This window comes from Rattus norvegicus, chromosome 13 (assembly GCF_036323735.1).
Source record: "Rattus norvegicus strain BN/NHsdMcwi chromosome 13, GRCr8, whole genome shotgun sequence".
In the NCBI taxonomy this organism is placed as follows: Eukaryota; Metazoa; Chordata; class Mammalia; order Rodentia; family Muridae; genus Rattus; species Rattus norvegicus.
In genome coordinates, this window is record NC_086031.1 from 88975124 (window position 1) to 88997943 (window position 22820).

General features: G+C 43.0%; 1 protein-coding gene and 1 pseudogene across 1 annotated transcript in view; both read left to right on the forward strand.

Moving 5' to 3' along the window:
* Positions 1-576: 576 nt before the first annotated feature.
* Actb-ps2 (actin, beta, pseudogene 2) lies at positions 577-2217 on the forward strand (annotated as a pseudogene).
* Positions 2218-11739: 9522 nt separating this feature from the next.
* Fmn2 (formin 2) overlaps positions 11740-22820 on the forward strand; it is a 316927-nt gene continuing 305846 nt past the window's right edge. Inside the window, exon 1 of the mRNA NM_001427798.1 lies at positions 11740-13518. Coding sequence (NP_001414727.1) covers positions 11952-13518 — 1567 coding nt within the window. The 5' untranslated portion in view covers positions 11740-11951. The remainder of the gene's footprint in view (positions 13519-22820) is intronic.

A 22820-nucleotide genomic window follows, 5' to 3' on the forward strand; every position in this document is an offset into this window, starting at 1 on the left:
AACTGTGGGGCTTCAAAGCTTCATTTCCTGTAATGCTGTGCATCCTCTCTCTCAACTTACTTCCCATTTCATTGTCAAATGTAACTGCATTTGCTCTCTCTTCACATTTTCTCACTGCCAAGTTTTATGTGGGGTTGTTACAGGCAGGAGAATGTTGTCTCGTGACTTTACCATTACTACAGGGAAAATGGACATTTGACAGACATTTGTTACCTATAAAAATGATATTGCAATAACTGAGTAAGAATTCCAGAGACACAGAGGCCAAAATACCTCATAATGTCTTCTGGGAGCTGACATATGATCAAGGGGAAATAAAGGACTGGAGATGTATGGAGGCCAGATGTAGGACACAAATCTAGCATCCATGAGCCCCTAGGTTCAATTGCCAGTGCCTGTGTATATGCAAACACTACATATACATGACTAAGTGTGTGTGCATGCACACACACACACGTTCAAGACAGGCAAGAAAAAAGGTATGCATAATAAAATAGGCATGATACTGAAGTCACTGGAGCGAACCAGGGCCATGTTTCCTTCCATCGTCAGGAGCCCCTCCCCCACCAGGGTGTCATGGTGGGCATGGGACAGAAAGACTCCTACATGGGTGATGAGGTCCAGAGCAAGAGGGTATCCTGACCCTGAAGTACCCTGTCGAGCACGGCTTTGTCACCAACTGGGATGACATGGAGAAGGTCACACCTTCTACAACGAGCTGCGTGTGGCCCCTGAGGAGCACCCAGTGCTTCTGACCGAGGCCCTCCTGAACCCCAAAGCTAACAGAGAGAAGATGACACAGATAATGTTCTAAACCTTCAATACCCCAGCCGTGTACGTGGCCATTCAGGCGGTGCTCTCCTTGTATGCATCTGGGTGCACCACTGGCATTGTCATGGACTCTGGTGACCAGGTCGCACACACAGTGCCTATCTACGAGGGCTATGCCCTTCCCCATGCCTTTTTGCGTCTGTACCTGGCTGGCCCAGGCCTGACAGAGTACCTCAGGAAGATCCTGTCTGAACCGGACTACACCTTTACACCACTGCCGAGAGGGAAATTGTTGGTGCTATGTTGCCCTGGATTTTGAGCAAGAAATGGCTACTGCTGCATCATCTTCCTCCTTGGAGAAGAGTTACGAGCTGCCTGATGGGCAGGTGATCACCATCGGCAATGAGCGCTTCTGGTGTCCAGAGGCTGTCTTCCAGCCTTCCTTCCTGGACATGGAGTCCTGTGGCATCCACGAGACTACCTTCAACTCCATCATGAAGTGCGATGTGGAAATCCGCAAAGACCTGTATGGCAACACAGTGCTGTCTGGGGGTACCACCATGTATCCAGGCATTGCTGACAGGATGCAGAAGGAGATCACAGCCCGGGCACCCAGCACAATGAAGATTAAGGTCATTGCTCCCCCTGAGCGCAAGCACTCAGTCTGGATTGGCGGCTCCATCCTGGCCTCACTGTCCACCTTCCAGCAGATGTGGATCAGCGAGCAGGAGCAGGAGTCAGGCCCCTCCATCATCCACCGCAAATGCTTCTAGATGGACTGAGCAGGCGCCAGGCATCCGCTGCATGAGGTGATTCTGAAATATCGATTTGCCCTGGCAAATGTCACACCTCATGCTAGCCTCATGAAACTGGAATAAGCCTTTGAAAAGAAATTTGTCCTTGAAGCCTGTATCTGCTATTAGCACTGGATGGTAGAACTTGTTGCCGATTTTTGACCTTGTATTCAAGTTAACTGTTCCCTCGGTATATGTTTAATACCCTGTGCATATCTTGATTTAGTCCTTAGTTCATGTGGCTCGGTCACTTGGTGGCTGGGGAGAGCTGTGGAAAAGTCAGTCCCCAGCCTAGTGGATCTCTGTGAGCACCATGTAGTGATCTGTGCAGGGCATTAAGCAACAGCAGACTTCCAGGATTTCCCAAGGCTGGCAAGGGTTCCTGAACCAATTACCACTTCTTTCTTGCCAGTCTAAGAGGGTGGGAGAGTCCGAGCCTTAGGACCCAGTTTCTGTTCTGGATTTTTCCCTCCTGACCTCCATGGGTTGTTACTTGTCTTGAGTTGGGAACGTTTGCATCAACACCTGTAAATGTATTCATCCTTTTAATTTATGTAAGGTTTTTTTGTACTCAATTCTTTAAGAAATGACAAATTTTGGTTTTCTACAGTTCAGCGAGAACATTAGGCCCCAGCAACACATCATTGTGTAAAGAAAAATAAAAGTGCTGCAGTAAAGCAAATATATTCTGTATATTTATATATTCTCTCTATAAGTATATAGAGAGTATATAAGTGTATATAATTTATATAAATATATGCACAGAATATATACTTATGTATAATATATATACATACATAGAGAATATATATACTTAGAGAGAGAGAATACACACATACATATACATACATATATATGTATATATACATATATATATATATGGGGAGAGAGAGAGAGAGAGAGAGAGAGAGAGAGAGAGAGAGAGAGAGAGGCTGAGAAATTCTTTAATCCAAGGTTCTGAAAGCACATTTGGAGAAGCTGGAGTGAAAAATGGAGGGTAGGTTCTTAGATAAAATGACTCCTAGCTTCACCCGGAAGAGGTATAAGACTTAGCATAGTAACTAGGACAGAGATAGGCAGAGGAGCTGTCCAGACAGCTCTGAGGGCACTTTCCTAGAGGAGGAAAAGCAAAGAGTACATTAAAAGAAGCACAACTCGTTATGGTTACGTGCATTTGATTTACAAAGATGTGAACTGGGATACAGGGAGTAGATGCTGCACTGACAAGAAATGCCGCTCTAATGATGAGCAGAGGCCGGGAGACACAGAAGTTTGCTTTTGTCAGTGTCAGTGGCCAGGAAGTAGCAGCCTGAGCCCTTCCCACAGATTTTTGATCAGGTGGAACCAGTGGTCTTGACTTGGCCACCAAAAGTATGTCAGGAGAAGTCACATAGAACAGGCTGGAGTGTGTTAGAGAGGTGTTAGCATAGACATAAACATGAGGGATGATAGAAGGGGAAAGCCTTCAGAGCTGTGAGGGGGGATGATACACAGGCCAAAGGCCTGGGGCTTCTCAGGAGGTGTTAGCCTTGAGTGTCTCAGCTCCCAGCTTTATAAAACTGTTGCTGAATCTATACAGACAACGTTGGTGGCTCTCAAATTGCCTTTTAAAGGATGGCTCAAACCACTTTTATTTCATTTATTTGCTTTTCACTTTTTCCCCTCTATACTTTTGATAAATGAGACTATAGAGGGATTCCTAAGGTGCCTTGGATGGGATTATAATTTGAAGACATAAAACTGTGTGTTTCAAAGGAAGTTAGGGCATGTCTTTTAATGCCAATGAGGTTTTTCCCTTTTTGTACGTGCGCTAAAACAAATTCTTGCTTACAGCTGGGAAAGGAGAAGGGCCATGCTGAGTGTGATATACACTGAGACCAGTGTGCATGACTCACTGCTGTGTTTCTCTCCTATTTAAAGCATCTCTAGGTAAAAGGAAACATCACCTGTGCTGGAATTATTGACTTCTTGGTTGAGGGTTCTTGGTTACAAGAGTAAGACGACCATCTTCTTTCTGACATTCCTTAATTTCCCATGTTTTTCTATTCCTACCCAGCTATGCTTACTGTCTCTGCAGTTGAACAAGGACTAGTTATATCCTGTTAGGTGTCATTACCTGCTTGTCATTTTCATTTGGACTTTTAATATGAAATGAACTATAATTCAGAAATGAAGGGTATACTTGCCCTCCAGATCTTGAAGCTGGAAGACACATACTTTCGACCCACATCTTGAGGAATAATGGCCATGAAAAAGCTTTGGCCTAGGAGTGGTGGTATATACTTTTAATTCCCAGAGACAAAGGCAAGCAGATCTCTGAGTTCAAGGCTAACCTGGGACGGAGCAAGTTCTAGGTGAAAAGCTTAAGTCCAGCATTCAGGAGACATAGCTATGGAGATCTACAGAGTAAGTTCTAGAACAGCCAAGCTTAGGCAGTGAAGGAGTTGGAAAACAGAAAGCTAATGATAATGCAGTAGAACAAGTGGGCCTTGTTTCAGCTCCAACAAGCAGCAGAACTCAGCAGTTTCATCCATGTGGCTCTGGCTTTACAGTTAAGAATAAAAGGGATGCCTGGGACAATTGAAGCTGGTTTGCTGGAGATGAGAAATTACTGGGGTTCAGGAAATCACCCCTCAAACCATACATACACCATCTTAGCTAAGCAAGAACAGTTTATTGAACACACATGATAATACTATACATCCAGGTCCAGAAGAAGGAAAAACCTCAGTGTTGCTTTCAGTGTAAACTTTTTACAGGAAAAACCAGGTTCAAAATTATAAAGAGCAAGAAGACAAAGTATTATCAGCTAATCTTTAGGCTGGTTGGTACCTAGTAAGATAAGGTGGTGGGTGGATGGGTGGTGAACAGGGGAATTTCAAGACATTGAGATAAAGATCATGAGTATTGTAGCCATAACTTTTTAGCTTATTAGTAGCATTCTTCAGTGCCACCCACAGAAACCACAGTGAGCTTATAGGTAGGACCAAAAATGACTGCCCAATGGTCAGTTCTAAGTAAAGATATTTTCGACATAACATTTCATACTGACTTTGATTTGGTGGGTCCTACGTAAAGATTTGTGAATTTTTTTAAAGATTATAAAATCTCATATAGAACATTCAGAACATACAGAGCAAAACAAGGTGTGTGGTCAACATAATTCTTGAGCCAAGTCATAGCTGTGTCAGCGACTGGCAGATATGTTATAGCAACAATATGAAGTAGCTGGCAGGCATGGGACCAAAATGGCTATAGCTATTCTTGGGGGAGGGGAGATGTCAGACCGAAACAGAAATCAGCGCTGATTAAGAGACCAGCATCACTGAGGTGAAATCGTCTGGAAAGTGTTTTCTGAGAGCACAAAGAAGATGTGCTCCAGAGATAGCCAAGTTTGTACCTCATGCTTCAGCCGGATTTGTAATGTGTAATAATCACCCAGGTGGTACTGGTTTTGATGGCGTGAAGCAACTGAGGCTTGGCACTGTGAGAGGCCAGGGAAGGCCATTGGTGAAGGTGCATCCTCAGTTGCAATCAATCGCCTAGGGCTGATGGAGTTATGCAAAGAAGTTGACACTTGGAACCATGATGGGAGACTGTGAGAGGCAATTGGTGAAGCCTCATGGCAGTGAAAAACCCCAGCACACTGGAGATAACAGTATCATGGGATAACCACTAAGAACAGCAGGAGCAATGGAGTGGTGTCAACCCGACCCTTGAGTGCTGCAGAGGACAGAGCTGGAGAAGTGACCCAAGCTCTTTGGAGGAGCCCAGATCATGTGTGGTTCTCAGACATTGGAACAAGAAGCTGTAACACTGAGGTTGCTTGGAGACCCGAAGATGTTCAAGATGCCAGAGCTACGGGATACCTGCTGAGGAAAGCTGATAACAGGGAGTGGAATCAACCAAAGAGAAAGGATTGTGTCATAGTCAACAATGCCTGAAAACTTTGGAGATCTGAAGGGATTTTTAATAATTTCTACTATAAGCATTTTCACAACAGACATGGAGATGCAGAATTTAGAGTTTGTCCAGTTGACTTTTGGTCTGGCTTTGGGGATTATAGTTAAGTGGCTAGATTAACATCAGAAGAGACTTGGAACTTTAAACTTTTAACATTGTTGAGACCTGTTATAGACTATGGGGACTTTTGAAGTTGGACTAAGGTTTTAGCATTATGCTATGGATTGGTATGGTCCCCATAGACTCATGTGTTTGAACAAGCCTATGGGGGACAGGGAGTGAATTGTGGTGGACTGAATATGCTTGGTTCAGGGAGTGGTGTTATTAGGAGGTATGGCCTTGTTGGAGTAGGTCTGACATTGAATGAAGTGTATCATTGTAGGGGTGGTCTTTGAGACCTTCCTCCTAGCTTCCTGGAAGACAGTCTGGCTTCCTTTCCATGAAGATGTAGAACTCTCCACTCCTCCAGCACCATGTCTGCCTGCATGATGTTATGCTTCGTGCCATGATGATAATGGATTGAACCTCTGAAAATATAAGCCAGATCCAATTAAATATTGCTTTTCATAAGAGTTGACTTGGTCATGGTCTCTCTTCACAGCAATGGAAACTCTAAGGCACAGCTTCAGACTCATATTCAAACGATGGAGGGTACTCTATGCAGCTAGGTATGTGGTGTGGCTGCAGCTGGAGTTTAGATAATTTACAATAGGAGGGATCTATGTTGGAGAAATGTAAGAGAGGCTAGAGAAGTACTGGGGTTGGCTTATGAGGTATCATGTGGAATGAATGGACAAGATTGGACGATAGCTGCTTCTAGTATAGTTAAATGAATTATGGCTTGTCCCACAGTAGTAGTTCTCAATTTAGAGACCATCAACAGCATGAAAACCTGGGATCTAGTAATAACTGGAATCCCTCAAACTCCTCTTATAACCCTGATGCTTTGCTGAAATCCTGGCCTTGATGGGAGAGGAGATATTCTAAAAGGAGACATGTGTGCTTTTCTTTTAAGTCACCAAGCTACTAAAACAATGAACCTGAGAGAATTCAAATTTCTCCAGGAGCTTCATGCTGCAGGTCAGAAAAAAAAATCTAAAGGCCTGTCCTCACTAGAAGAGGAGCTTATATCACAGGAGATGTTTCAGACAGCTCTGAAAGCTTTTCTCACAGTTAAGTGAACATGCACATACCCCCTGACTTTTGTATTGCCCTTTTCCTAAAATCGTAGCACTGCCACAAAACAGAGAAATGAGGAGCCTTTGCTAATTTTTGCCCATTTATATCTCCTCCTTGCAAAATCAAGGAAGCTATGTGGTTGACGTGAATCTGAGAATCCTTTCACAGGCCCTTGGGAACTTTGGAATTGAAAATCAGTGATCTGTTCTTTTTTTTTTTTTCCTTTTGTTATTCTGTAAAATTTTTATTTAGGCTTGAGAATTTCACATATGTATCCAGCATCTGTTGCTCATAGGCCTCTCCTATTTCCCCCCCAAATGTGTCCCACAAGTCTCTGACTGTCTCCCTCCTAACTTCATCAGCATCTCCTTCTAGTCCTCCAGCTCCCGCTGGTGCTGTTCTTTTAAGATAACCGACGGAGTGTAATACGTGCTGCCTACACATGCTTGCATACAGATGAATCCATTGTGTCATGGACAACCTCCCCATGTCAGTGGCCCTGGAGAGGACTGACGCTCACTCTCATCAGTCATGAACTATCAAGAACTCCAGTTAGTAGTGGGGCCTTGGGAGTCCCTCCCTCAAATGATCCATTGTCATAGAGCTGCTTTCTGTGTGGCTTTTGTTGCATACCACTTGAAAACCAATGTCCTTGTACATGAATTTTCAAAGAACTTTGATTAATACTATAAAGAATATTTTTAAAAACCAATTTTGAAGATAAGAGAGGACAATGGGGAAACTATGATCGAAGAATAAAAAATAGAATATATAACATTTTCACACTTTAAATTAGGCATTTAAATGACTTTTAAGTATAAATAAAGACAAATGATACAGCTTTAAGTAAAAAATATATACATATATTATTTACTTAGTATATATATTTTAAATATGTCTTTAATTAGTTTTATATATATATATTTACTATACACACATATGTTTAATTAGTTATTCTAGGAATCAAATCTAGGGTTTCTCACCTGATATAGATAAGTGTTAAACCACTATTCCCAAATTCAGTTAAACATACTCAAAGGCTAGGGTTAGGGTGAGGTGCTCTCCAAATTTGCCTACGTCAATAGCCACATTTATGAGTTTCAAATGTGCCTTTGAATATCATAGGTTTTCCCTTATTAATGTTCTCTGATTATATCAATTCAATATGTGCCAATTATATTAAGCAAGAAGGTTCAGTATGAGGTTTCTTTTTTTTTTAAACATTTATTTATTATATATACATCATACAGCTTTCTGCCTGCATGTATGCACGTGCAAGCCAGAAGAGGGCACCAGACCTGATTATAGATGGTTGTGAGCCACCATGTGGTTGCTGGGAATTGAACTCAGGACCTCTGGAAGAGCAGACAGTGCTCTTAACCTCTGAGCCATCTCTCCAGCCCAGTATGAGGTTTCTATATGTGCATGTAAATTACTTTTGAAAAGAAAGACAAGGGAAGTCAAGGGATCAGAAACAGGAAGGAAATTCTTCACTCTAGGGTCTGATTCACATTTTCCTCTCAGGGAGAATCAAAACTATTGACTCAACTGATACAATTAAGATTGTAGCTGGATGTGGTGTAACACACCTATAATCCCAGCACTTGGAAGGTAAAGTTAATGAGATAAGGAATTCAGGGACAGCCTCGGCTATGTAGTGAGCCCAGGACCAGCCTGGGCTACATAACACCCTCTCTAAACAAACAAACAAACAAACAAACTTTTTTTTTGTTAAAGAAGAAGAAAAAAAGAAAAAAAGATTGTTTATAGAGGCTTTGGGGGTGCTGCTCAATGGTAGAGAGACAGAGACGCATAGAGCTTGCCTATAGAGGTGACATTCTCCTTTCTTTCTTTCTTTTTTCTGTAAGCCCAAAGACTCTTTCATTCTGCAGAAGTCCAGCATGCTGGGTTCTCTCAATTACCAAGGTAGAGATACTGAAATTCTGTTTTCTAAGAGATATTTCAAACCATGATATTTGAAAACATTTCAAAACAAACAAACAAACAAACAACAAACAAACAAAACAAAGCTATGCTTGCTTGGGGGCCACGTTGTTCTGATCTTGGAGTTTTACATTCTGGACGCTACTCTTCCATCCCTAAACAGTTTGCCTCATGAAACTACCCTATAACTTCATTTACAGAAACAGAATTCTTGTCTGGCAGCGGTGGCACGCACTTTTAAGCCTTTAACTCCAGCACTTGAGAAGCAGAGGCAGGCAGATCTCTGTACATTCAAGGACAACCTGGTCTATAGAGTGAGTTCCAGGAGAACCAGGGCTACACAGAGAAACCCTGTCTCAAAAACAAACAAACAAACAAACAAACACCAAAAACACCACAAATTCTTAAAAACAATCTCCTACATTTATTTATTTTTTGTGTATTTCTTTGTGCTATTGTGCTGTATTTTAAGAGAAGTCCAGCATGCTGGACTTCTGCAGAATAAAACACTCTTTGGGTTTACAGAAAAAAGAAAAAAGAAAAGAAAGAAAGAAAGAAAGAAAGAAAGAAAGAAAGAAAGAAAGAAAGAAAGGAGAATGTCACCTCTGTAGGCAAGCTCTATGTGTCTCTGTCTCTCTACCATTGAGTAGCATCCCCAAAGCCTCTATAAACAATCGTTTTTTTCTTATTCTTTAACAAAAAAATTGTTTGTTCAGGCTGGTCCTTTAAGATATATATATATATATATATGCATATATATATCTTATATTAAGATATATATATTTTATATTAAGATATGTCTTATGATATCTCTTATAAGATATATCTTATAATATCTCTTATATTAAGATATATATATATATGTATGAATGACACTGATAGAGCTCTCTTAAGAAACTCAGCCCCCACCCTGTGTCCCTGCCCATCTTTTCTTCTCCTCTCTCTCTATACCCAAGCTTAACTCTGAAACATCTACTATCTCTTAATGAATTTAATACTTAAGGAATTGACTAGCTGTTTCACTCTGAATTGTCCTGAAATTCTTTTTGGTTAGTATCCTCAAGGCCTAGCTTACCTTCTTGGAGGTCCCTAGGCAGGGAAACTCCTTGAGCTTCAGGAGGCAGTCCTGTCTATCTCCCAGCTGCTACTGCTGACAGTGTGTACCCATTCATCCCATTCCACTCCCCTTCATTGTCCCCTACCCTCTTCCCATTCCCTGTCCACCGTCCCTAATGTTTCTTCTACTACTTTTGTGATCTTATAATAGAGCTCTGTCAGCTCTGACCTGCCCTTCAACTGACACCTATTCTCCCACATTCAAAGGATGTGGAAAAAAACCAATCTGTTTTCTTACTGCCCTTTTAGCTCTCCATCCTCCCCTCCCCTTTGTCTCTTGAACGTGTTGGGTATATCACAGAAGAAAATAGCAAAGAAACAAATAGGTCTGAATCAAAGTTGCTCTGGTAGAGAGAGAGCAAGAATCAAGAGTCCAAGTACCGCAGTATTCAATGAGGCGGAGAATTCTAGAGGCCCACAGGCAAAGTGTGCCCTGGGGGCAGCCTGCTTGCTAGAAAAAAGGAACCAGTAGTCTTGTGAAAGAGGTGGACTAAAGGCCTTTCAGACTCTTGGGATCCCTTGGAGACCAGGATATTACCCTGGCACAGTTATTATTAAAGCTGAGTTCTTCAAAGTGTTTACTCAAAAAGGCCACCTAAGGACAACAATCCACCTGCCCCAGCAAACACTTGTTTTAAAGATCATAGTTTAAGAAAGGCTAGTAATCACTGTCTGGATTTTCCAACAAGGAGTAACATTTTTTACAAATGCTACTTATGGTTTTTTGTTTGTTTGTTTATTTTGTTTTGTTTTTGTTTTTTTGTTTTTGCTTTTATTGTTTGCAGCCTTTTAAAATACTAATGATGCTGTAAGATGTTTAACAAAAACTGTAGTTTAGTGTCATTAAAATATAAAGACAACAGTTCACAGTAAGAATAAGTGTTTAATATCTAGGTCTGAAACTTAGGGAGCTCTGGTCCTGGACAAAGTGTGCTTGGACGGACCTTCGAGAAAAGTGGCCATCCTTTATAGCACAATGTCTAATTTCCTGGGTTTGTACCGAGGGCATTTTTTTTTCTTTTTCCTTTTTATACGGGATCGGGTTATGACACGTTTAATATTGATGAGTTTGACCTCCTGGGAGTTATAATACATGCGCCCCTTTTAAATACAAATGTCTGATTTATATGGTAAACGCACAGAATTTTGGAGATTAGCATTTTAATCAGCTTTAATCTCAGTATTTCCAGCATCCCCTACCTCTCTTTTCTCTGTCCAGAAAGGTCTCACAAACCCACTTTGGAAAGGACAGTTAATGTCCTGTTCTTGAAGAGGCTTGTGTATCAGGCACAGAGCCTAGGGAAGGAACCTTGCCCTAAGTAGCATACTCACAAACCTTAGAGTGTGCAAAGCGATGGTCAAGTATTTAAAAGACAGAACAGTCCGTCCATTCAACAAGTATTTGAACTGGAGCCATGCAGAAGTAGGCAGACTCTGTGTGTGTGTGTGTGTGTGTGTGTGTGTGTGTGTGTGTGTGTGTGTGTGTGTGTGTGTTTCTGATGATACGGTACTTCTGACCTGGAATTGGGCTTCGATTTTTCGTGTGTGTGCGTGTGTGTGTGTGTGTGTGTGTGTGTGTGTGTGTTTATTTTCTTCTTCTCTTTTTGCATGTCTGCGAGCTTTGAACTTTCATAAAAATATTCCAATATATCAGTTCTTGAAAAGAGGGCAACATGTTTTATTTTCAAGGTGGAGATTAAGGTCCCAGAGATAACCTGTCAGAAAGATTCTAAGTTCGATCTAGTCTGGGCTACTTAAAGATAGCTCCTGCTGCCCCCCACCCCCACTCCCAATTATGAAGTCCTAGAGATAGACGATTTTTTTTTCCTGCTTGGTTGCAGGAGGAGCCAAAGGGGGCACTGAGGGGGCGGCGGCGGTGGGCGGGGAGCCAGGCCAAGGCTGAGTCCTGTGCAGCCATTGGTGGGGAGTGCGCGCTGAACTGAGCATGTTCGCGCCCGCCAGCCAGGGCCGCAGCCACAGCCGCAGGGACGGCAGCCGGGAGAGCCACCGCGCATTATGCAAAGCGGCAGCAGATGTGAGCGGGGCCAGCTGGGCGCTCCTCGGCCTCCCCTCCCAACGGCCGGCCCAGCTGCCTGAATTGTCCCGGACACTCCCCTGGCCCTCTCCAGGGCCGAGATGGCCTGAGGACCCCAAGGCGCGGCGGCGCAGCAGTGGGGTTCAAACATGGGGAACCAGGATGGGAAGCTGAAGAGAAGCGCAGGTGATGCCTCTCACGAAGGCGGCGGCGGCGGAGCCGAGGATGCCGCGGGGCCCAGGGATGCGGAAACCACAAAGAAGGCGAGCGGGAGCAAAAAGGCGCTCGGCAAGCACGGCAAGGGGGGAGGGGGCAGCGGGGAGACCAGCAAGAAGAAGAGCAAGTCGGATTCTAGAGCCTCGGTGTTTTCCAACCTGCGGATCAGAAAAAATCTGGGCAAGGGGAAAGGTGCCGGCGACTCGCGGGAGGATGTGCTGGACTCTCAGGCCCTGCCGATCGGGGAGCTGGACAGCGCTCACTCTATAGTCACCAAGACCCCGGACCTCAGCCTCTCTGCTGAAGAGACGGGCCTATCGGATACCGAGTGTGCTGACCCTTTCGAGGTGATCCATCCAGGTGGTTCTAGGCCTGCCGAGGCTGGGGTAGGGATCCAGGCGATCGCCGAGGATTTGGAAACTGCGGCTGGAGCGCAAGATGGACAAAGGACCAGTTCTGGTTCGGACACGGACATCTACAGCTTTCACTCCGCAACGGAGCAGGAGGATTTGCTCTCAGACATCCAGCAGGCAATTCGCCTGCAGCAGCAACAGCAGCAGCAGCAGAAGCTGCTGCTCCAGGACTCCGAGGAGCCTGCAGCGCCCCCCACTGCCATCTCCCCTCAGCCTGGGGCCTTTCTGGGCCTGGACCAGTTCTTGCTGGGAACTAGCAGCGAGGCTAAAAAGGACACCGTACAGGCACCACCGGTGAGACCTGACTTGCCTGAGACCACCAAGTCTCTGGTGCCTGAGCATCCTCCGTCCTCCGGAAGCCACTTGGCCTCTGAGACACCGGGCTATGCGACCGCCCACTCCGCAGTCACAGACACGCTCTCTTCACCAGCCTTCACCTTTCCTGAGGTTCCTGAGGCTGGGCCAGGGGAGGGCGCCGCCGGAGTCCCCCCAGCTGGAACTGGGGACACAGATGAGGAGTGCGAGGAAGATGCTTTTGAAGATGCTCCCCGGGGCTCTCCAGGGGAGGAATGGGCCCCAGAGGTGGAAGAAGCCTCACAGAGACTGGAGGAAGAGCCGGAGGAGGGGATGAGAGGACCCATTATCCCCGCAGTCGCTTCTTTGCCTGGCAGCCCTGCGCCCAGTCCACGCTGCTTCAAACCTTACCCACTCATCACCCCCTGCTACATCAAGACCACCACTCGGCAGCTCAGCTCGCCCAATCATTCCCCATCCCAGTCCCCCAACCAGAGTCCTAGGATCAAAAAGCGACCGGACCCTTCCGTGAGCCGGAGCCCCAGAACTGCCTTGGCCTCAGCTGCGACCCCGGCAAAGAAGCACCGGTTGGAAGGTGGCCTCGTGGGCGGCCTCAGTCGCTCAGCCGACTGGACCGAGGAGCTAGGCGCCCGTACGCCTGGGGCAGGAGGCTCGGTGCACCTGCTGGGACGCGGGGCTACTGCGGATGACAGTGGTGGCGGGTCCCCTGTGCTGGCCGCCAAGGCACCTGGGGCTCCAGCGACGGCTGATGGCTTTCAGAATGTGTTCACAGGTAAGCGCGCCTGCCACGTATCTCCGGGTGGCAGGTCGCCTGCCAATCAGGTCCTTTCTCTACCACCCCGCCCCCTCCACGTTCTGAAAGGCCCTGGCCGGCTTTTTGGAGATCTTAATGTTGCCAGGCACCTTTCCTCAGTTCAAAGCCTTGGGTGTGCTTGGTTCTCTATTCTCTTTTCAGGATAGTGAGGGGGGTGGGGGGATGTAGGTGTCTGTCCAGAGTCGTCTCAGAGAGGACAGTTATGCTCACTGCCACCCCCCCCTCCCCGCGTTCCTCTAAGAATATTAACCCCTTTTGTGGCTTGTTACCTCGGTCATTTTAAAATGTTAAAACTGTGTACAGACCTTCCCAAGGATTTGTATTGCAGGCACACAACAGTTCTTCTAATACATTCTAAAGGTTATGTCTGACTACCTCAAAGATAGTTTCTATCATGTAGTGGTCTGGGTACCCCCCACAGGTAATTTGCGAAGTTAAGTGATAACTCCTTTTTGCTAATGCAAGCAAGTATGATATATGCTCTTAGAAAATGAATAAATAATCAGACCATTAGCAAGGTGTTATTTATTTATGATTCTAAGGATTGAAACTAGGGCCTTTTGCTTGCTAGGCAGGTACTGTACTACTGAGCTATGTCCTCAGATTTTTGAGATCCTTCTTTTTTTTTTGATAAAGGGTTTCACTAAGCTGCCTAGGCAGGCAGGGAACTTGCTGACGACCTGCGAGTCAGTGAGAGAAAGCTGGGATGTGGAAAGATTACAGATGGGCAACTGAAAGCTGGCGGCTCCCACTGGTACTGTCTTCCTTAGGTGACTGACTGCACCTATGATAGGTGCAGTCTGTGGGAGAGACCACAGCCAGCATCAGCTTCCTGGGCTGAAATGCAATCATTATTTCTTCTTGTAGCTGCAAAGCATCTCCTAAGGGGTTCACTGCAGATGTCAGTGGGTTTCCCATTTAACATATTATTTTTGAAGAAGTAATTGAAAGAGCAGAGAGAAAAACAGCAGCATTCGATGCCTGTGCTCATGGGTTTTAGATAAATACATGAAAATTCAATAATTTTAAATGGAAATTAAAATCCGTTATGTTGTTATTATAATAAACATGTTATCATTTAGATGTGTAACAAGTGCCTGCAATCCCAGCACTTGAGAGGCAGGGATGGGAGGCTGGGCAGATGGGTTCGTGGTTGGCTAGAAGCTGTAGTAAATACTTTGCTTAAGTACACTTATTTTATTTTATTACTTTTATGTATATGTTTGCTTTGCATGCATCTGTGTCTATGCACCCTATCTGTGCAGTGCCTGCAAAGGCCACGTTAGTGCATCGGATACCCTGGACTGGGTCACAGATGACTGCGAGCCATCTCGTAGGTGCAGGGAAGCTACCCCAGGTCCCCTGGAAGGGCAGCCTGTCCTCTTAACCAATCCCCAGACCTTTTAGTACATTTTTTTCCTTTAGTACACTTTTAGTTTACTTTTATGATAGCCTTCATTTTGATTCTGATTTATTTTAAGATTAGGATCTGAAAAGTAGGTTTTTTTTTTAATTTACTTTATAGACTATATTACCATTTTCTTTCTTCCATGTTCTTTACAGTGAAGATTTACTGAAAGGGGAAGTTTGGAGTCATGGATCTACTAGATGTGATGTAAAGTGAAATTAACATATTCAAAACTGAAAACTCATATATTTATGGATGATGACTGGAACGTTCTTGGGATAATGTTTCTGTTGCTTGGATTTGGGTTTTTGGGAGAGAGAGAGAGTCTTACATAACTCAGGCTGGTTTCAAACTTCCTATGTACTTGAGGATGACCCTGGATGCTTGATTCTCCTACCTCAGTTCCCCAACTGCTGGGAGTATAAACTTGTGCTATCAAGCCTGGCTCTTAAGATGATGATGATGATGATGATGATGATGATGTGTGTGTGTGTGTGTGTGTGTGTGTGTGTGTGTGAACTTGTTTTGTGCTGAGAATAGAACTTAGAGTCTTGACTTTCTAGACAAGCCTTTTACCAGTGAGCTACAGCCTGGCATACTGAATCATGGCACCGGCTTTCCAAAAGTTACTGACAAGTGAAGAGCCTGGGGGCATCTCTGTAGGAAAGTAGTTGTCTAGCATGAATAAGGGCTTCTGTATCAGCACTGAAAAGAAGTACAGTGTGCAAGAACCTGCCGTCTATCTGTCTATTAACTATCTTGTTACCTATGATTGCTCGATCTATCTATCTATCTATCTATCTATCTATCTATCTATCTATCTACCTACCTACCTATCTATCTATGTATCTATCCATCTATCTTATCATCTACATCTATGTATCACCTAAAATGTATTTTACTCTCTCCATCATCTGTCAATCATCTATCATACACACACACACACACACACACACACACACACACACACACACACAGTAAAATCTATCCAGCAATCACACTAGTGAAAGACAATTTCAGGGTTTATCAAATATAAAATAAAAATTGAAGTAATAGAAGTTATTAAAGGAGAATTGAAAAGAGTCCTGTAAGATCACAAGACCTTAGATCTATTGAGGTTATATAAAGTGTTCTTAAATCTTGGGTTTCATTTGATTTTGCTTATTATTTTCAAATTTGAAATGTGTAATTCTTGAGGGAGCCGTTTGGTAGTGTGTGAGTTTTGTTGGCCTCTACAGGAAGATTTCTGTTACTGTATGGAGTAAAAGTACCACCTTTAGCAATCATCTGCCTGTGTTAGATGGTTGGAAATTGATGTCAATGAAGAGCAGGCTGAGTTTTGTGTTGCAGCGTTCACATAGTTATGTCATTCACTCTTTGATACTCAGAAAAAGCAAGCAATGAGTAGATTTAACTTAACCTGTGACCGGTGGGGAAATGGAGAGATTAAGTCTCTCAAGGTCAGACTGTGTGATTCATTCCAAGGCAAAGCTAGAAGAGGAACTGTCCACTGACTCACCCTTATTTATTGCAACTTACAGAGCAGGGATCTTTAAGAGGCATTGCCCTATCTAAGGCTTTCACTGATGAGACTTTTCTGGTTTCTGTTAATAGAGGTTGAATATTTGACCTTCCTTGGGATAAATGATGGGTGAATTTGAAGTGAGAGGAAACTGGATTTTTCTTGAGACAGCTGTCCTGGAGACTGTTGCGTCAGAGGGTCACCAGATTGGCCCTGTTTTTGTCATCTGACACTTTTCCTAGCTTTACAATATTCCTCTGTGGTCATTTTGTAGGCATCTCGGAAATTACCCAGGGCTCAGCGAGCACTAGTGTTATCTGTAAGCACCTAGATTTTTGGTCTTAATTGTGGAATTATTTAGATCAGTTAATTTCCCAGCTGCCTTTGCGTCCGGAAGGGCATTGTATCTCTTTGCTTCCCTCAACATTCTTTAGCTTTAAAGTACTGGAGAGAGGGGAAGGCGATTTTTACTGCATTGCAATCACAGAGAAATCAGGTCCAGGTTTTTATCTGTGGTGAATATGAAGGTGCTTAGTGATGAAATGTTCTTCTCTTAGCTGTGGAGAAATTGTCCATACTGTAGGGCATTCGATTTCAAAATTTCACAGTTAATTTATTGGAAACATGCCCTTTTCAGTATTTAGTGGGAAGAATTTGAGAGGTTCCTTTCTGAAAAGTGGTCTTGGTGTCAAACTCTATGTCTCCTGTATGCTAAGCTATTACTTTATAACTCAATTACATTCCGAGCTTAGTTATAGGGTGCAGTTAATTCAAGTTTGGACATCTAATTTATTGAATTTGTGATGCCAAATCATTTTTGATAGGAATCTTTCCAGTCAATTATGCACTTAATCTATGTCCCTTTTAAACACATGGGATGAAAGTTCCATCTGTTGTAATAGGCTCACTGTCATCTTCAGGCACATCCTTGTCTTGTGGTCCTCGGGAGTTGGTTTATGTGTGTGGGTTGGAGGCCATGGTCTCTGTCACTTGGGATTTTGTATTTGTATAGCTTCTTGACTCCTTTTTGGCTATCACTCCTTTCATTCTTAGTGCTATCTTTTATCTGCTTCCGCACTCTCCCAAATTCCTTATAATTCGATTTTCCTCATTAATTTGTTATTAGCTGGTAAAAGCCTACAATTATGGTGCTATCTATATTTATTATGCTGGGTGTCAGGTGGCTCTGGGATGGTGCATTACTTAACTATATGTATTCTTTACCAGAGTTTAAAGTACAGCAATGCCTAATCATGTCTCTATGAGCAACTAAGGCTCAGACAAGTCAAAGAACCTAAGAGAATTGAGCTAACAATCCCCATCTACTGTATGACCTCAAAAATGCAAGGCAGTTGTTAATGTGTTGAGAGAAAAGTCAATGGACCCCAGAGTTTCTCAGGCCAATTGACAAAGGGCTTGCATCAATAGCTTCTTGGGTCAATAGCTTAAACACTCTGAGTCTCATTTTCTAAGGTTTACTTTATTTGTTGTATTAGTAGAAAGAAGGGGCCTCTAGGAGTGTGTGTTTTCTCACAGAACTCTTAAGAAAATAAACTTTTTTTTGAGACAGTAACTCTTATAGCTAATATTAGATGCTAGCCTTAAACTCCTGGTCCTCCTGTCTCCCAAGTGTTCCAGATACAGACATGTGCCACCACACCGGGCTCTAATCTTGGCTTTTTAAATCATCACACTGAAAATTTTATAGGCCTAATAGTGTGATAACAGTAGCTCTTGACAGAGCATAGATGTAAATAAATGATGAAGGTGACTTTGAAAATTATGTTGTTGGTCTGGGCATGGCAGCGCACTCCTTTAATCAGCAACTGGGAAAGAAGGGCAGATCTGAGCTCAATGCTAGCTTGTCAATACAAAAACAAAAGGAAAAATAAGAACAAAAACACCACCCCCAATAATGAAAATTATGTCATTTATGTTACAAGGAAACAGGGGTGCCTAGAGATTGCTCTTATCAGGTTCCATATAGTAGAAACAATTTGGTAAGAGAACATGTGACGGAGAATATTCTTTAAGTCATTTTAGTTTTGTCTGAAACATTCTTTAGGACTGTTGCTGTATCAGAGTTTAAACATCCCAGTGGCTTCATTGATGCACGAAATGACTGCCTTATGACCTGAGGATTGGCCTGGTTTTTAGTGTAGTCAAGCACTTGGCTCTCAGCCATGCACATTTGAAATAGAGTAGGCACCTTTACTGAGTTCCCTTTGGGTTCTATTAAAAAGTTGCTGATACTGTGTTGGATGGTGGTTTTTCTAAACACTGTTATGCCGGTTATTTGCTGCCTAGCTTTATTCTTTAGCTAAAAGACTCATTGCTCCTCATATATAAGTACATGGAGGAACAATTTCACACTCAGAATGTTTGGGTTCAATGACTTAATGAAATATAGCCCCCACCACTATGCTTGGCAAAGAGCATGTGTTTAATTGATGTTGATTGATTTCCACAACTGACTTGTTTTCTCAATAAAATTTTATTGTTCAAAGTAGACAGAGCCAAATTTATGAAAACAGAACCAAACAATTCTGAAACTATTATAAAATCTTGGGAAGCTATCAATAGTTCAGATACTTAATGAAATAATTTCTTAAGCATAGCTTTTTTTGCATAGTGTTTTCTGTTTCTGTTTCTCTCATTTTTTTTACCCTATAACTATAAACATTTTCATCACTTCAGGTTTCTGGGCCCCAGATAAGGATGGTGAGGGTTTGGTTGTGAGAAATGAGGATACTGCTGTTTACTGAAGGAGGTATGGAAGCCCAGCACAATAGCTAACTTACTCTTGTAATCAGGAAGCTGAAACAGGAGGATTGCCACAAGTTCAAAGCCAGTCTTTCCAGACTAATGTGGGCTATGTGTCAGACAGTCAGAAAAACACCAAAGCAACAATGAACAATAGCAGGAAATAGGAGAGAGAGAGAGAGAGAGAGAGAGAGAGAGAGAGAGAGAGAGAGAGAGAGCTGACACCCTGTCAGTGTTTGTTCTGTACAACGTCTTCCATCAAGCTCCTGAATTTTTAGCCTTCTTCACTGATTCTCTCATAAGATAGTGATTGAGGCAAACTAATGTATTTGTTGATCTATAAATATAAGTTTATATTTCAGACCCTGGGCCTTTTTCCTGAGAGCCCACTCTCTTAGAAGCATAGTTTTCCCCTCTTGGGAAGCATAGAAAAAGGGCCAAGGGAAGGCTATGTCTTCTGTGCCCTGTCAGCTAGTCCTGACTGCTTCCATATCACTCTGCATGTGCTGTCTGCATCGTGCTGCATTTTGGATTTAGGATTTCTTCTTCCTTGCTTTGCCCGCAAGATGCTGTCCACCTATCACTTTTCCTTTCTGTTCACTCTTGTCTCTTGTGTGTCTTTCAGGGTGCCATCAGGGTCCCATCCTCACTAACACTGAGTATGTGAGTTCTTGGTAAATACTTGTCCACCATGTGTGTCTGGGGATTGATGCAAAGACGTTGGGGTATTGAGCCTTCCCAATGTCAGCTACAACCTGTTGAATCTAAGCTTAAGAACAACCACACGAGACTTTTGGTGAGCTGAAGTTAGTTATATTCACTGAAATGAAGATAGCATAATTGTTGGGTCGAGGTTAGGATTAAGACAGTAAACATAGTACAGAAATTCAAGCTTTCATATATGTATATACTCATATATACATGTGTACATATCTATGTATTATTTTAATGTGTATGTATGTATGTATGTATGTATGTATGTGCAAGCACTCACCCCATGTCACACATGTAGAGGTCAGAGGACAACTTGCTGAGTCAGTTCTCTCTTTCTCTTCTGTGCTTCTCTTGGATCAATGTCAGGGCTTTAGACTTGGCAGCAAGCACTTGTACCTACTGTGCCATATTGCAAGCTCTATACACATACTCACACTCATACACATACACATATACATATACAATACACATATGTATTGGGATAGGAGTACTGAGATTCAAAGACAGGGCCTCCTATATGCTAAACAGGCACTCTGTCCTTCTCTACCTGAGCTCTACCACCAAGACTTACCTCTATTCTTCAATACATACTTTTTTTTCTTTTCTTTTTTTCGGAGCTGGGGACCGAACCCAGGTTCAATACATACTTAATGAAGAATGACTGAAGAAGTTTTTAGGCTAAAGAAATATTTCAGGTGCTAAAGTGCCTGACGTGCAAGCAGGAGAAACTGAGTTTTATCCACAGAACCCACATATTAAAAGCCAGGTATGCTGAAATTTCAAGTGCTGAAAAGCCACAGGCAGAGATCCTTAGGTCGGGCAATCTAGCCTAATAAGGAGCATTACACAGGAAAGACACTGTTTCAAAAACATAAGGTGGTTAGTGCTGGTGCGATAACTCCACTGGTTGATCTCTGGCCTACACACACACACACACACACACACACACACACACACACATACACACACACACCATTGGCCTACACACATACACACACACACACCATCCCACAAGGCCATGAGGCAAGGGGAATAGGCAAACTTTTATTTCCCTTCATTCTAACTTTTGTATTAGAAATAGTAAAGGAATTCAGCATTAGGGATTGTGAAGGAGAAATAAGTTTTATTTACATTATTATATTAGATATATTATTATATCAATGTAATAGTTGATATCAGTTTGCCAAATGTAAAAACTTTATGATGATTCTTACTTTTATTTAATTCCTATTTATGTGTGTATCTGCATGTGTGTATGTGACTATGTAGGCCTGTGCCCTTGCAGATCAGAAGCAGATGGATGTCGGATGTCCTGGTGCTGGAGTTACAGGCAGTAGTGAGCTGCCAAATGTGGGTTCTGGGAAATGCACTTTAGTCCTCAATAGAACAGCAAGCATTCTTAATTGCTGAGTTATCTCTCCAGTTCTAATATGGCTCAAAAATAATAAAACATAAATAATGGAAAATATAATTTCTAATCAACTAGAATAATTCAAAGCAGTTACTACAAACTGTAAGATCAAATAACATGGGGGCCGGAGAGATGGCTCAGTGGTTAAGAGCATTGATTGCTCTTCCAGGAGTCCTGAGTTCAAATCCCAGCAACCACATGGTGGCTCACAACCATCTGTAATGAGATCTGATGCCTTTTTCTGGTGTGTCTGAAGACAGCTACCTGGTGCTCATAAAAATAAATAAATCTTTAAAAAGGGTCAAATAGCATTTATTGGATGCCACAAGATGATGCCAACTCTGACAGGCAGTCATCCCTTTGACACCTGCTCCACTGTGGGTGAAAAAGGGAAAATAGATAATTTCCTCCTTTGCAAAGATGAACTCAGAAGTGTTACCTGAACAGGAAAATGCCTGCTCTTCCTCAGTGGTCCCATCAGGTTACAACTGACTGTGGAATCCCTGCAAACTTTGTGACTGGATGGTAGAGCAGGGCTGCGCTAAACGCAGGCATCTTGTATATTCAGCAAGAAGGAGATTCACAGCTTGAGAAAATCTGTGCTTTAGTGTGTTGGGGTGCTATGCTGAAAATGCTTGCACTGTCTAATTGGGTCTCTTTATGTATCAGGGAGAAGGGTTCTTTGTGTCATTTACATAATTGCCTTAAGTAACCAGGAAGGAAACACTTATGAGTCATTCACTGCAGGACTATGGTAGAAGTAGTCATCAGTTCCCCTTTTCCTGTTTCTTCCCTCTCTTCCTCTCTCAGTCCCTCTCCCCCACTTCCCTCCCCCTTCCCTCTCTTGTTCCCTCCACCCCTCCATCTCTCCCTCCCTCCTTTCCTTCCTCTTTCTTCCTTCTCTTCTTTCCCTAATAGTCTAGTTTCTCAGATAATCAGAGTAAAGGCAGGATTAAGGCTGTTGGTTGCTAAATGCTAACATTTGTCTAGCATGTATGAGGTATGTTTGACCACAGGCACACCCTAGTGCTCTAGGACACAGGAAAAGAAAAGAGCAGTGGAGGCCATCTTGTTGGGAGAAAGTTTTCTCCAGTTTGTTAACCCTATGGTTATTTAGAACAGGTCTAGCAGGAGCCTCCGAAATCATCCATCATATAGACACAGTTTGTTGTAGTTATCCCAATGTTGGAGCTCAAGAGAATCCTTGTACCTGGGGATCCTTTTATATGAGATACTGAGAGCTTGAGAGCATCTGCATTGGTGGTGAGAATCCTGATATTTTGATTTAGAGGGTGATGACTGATTTTTGTTTTTATATTTATGTGCGTATGTGTGTCTGTATATATATGTACTCAAGGAGGCCAAAACGAGGCATCAAATGTCTTATAGCTGGAGTAACAGGCAATGTGAGCTGCCCCAAGTGGGTGCTGGGAACTGAACTT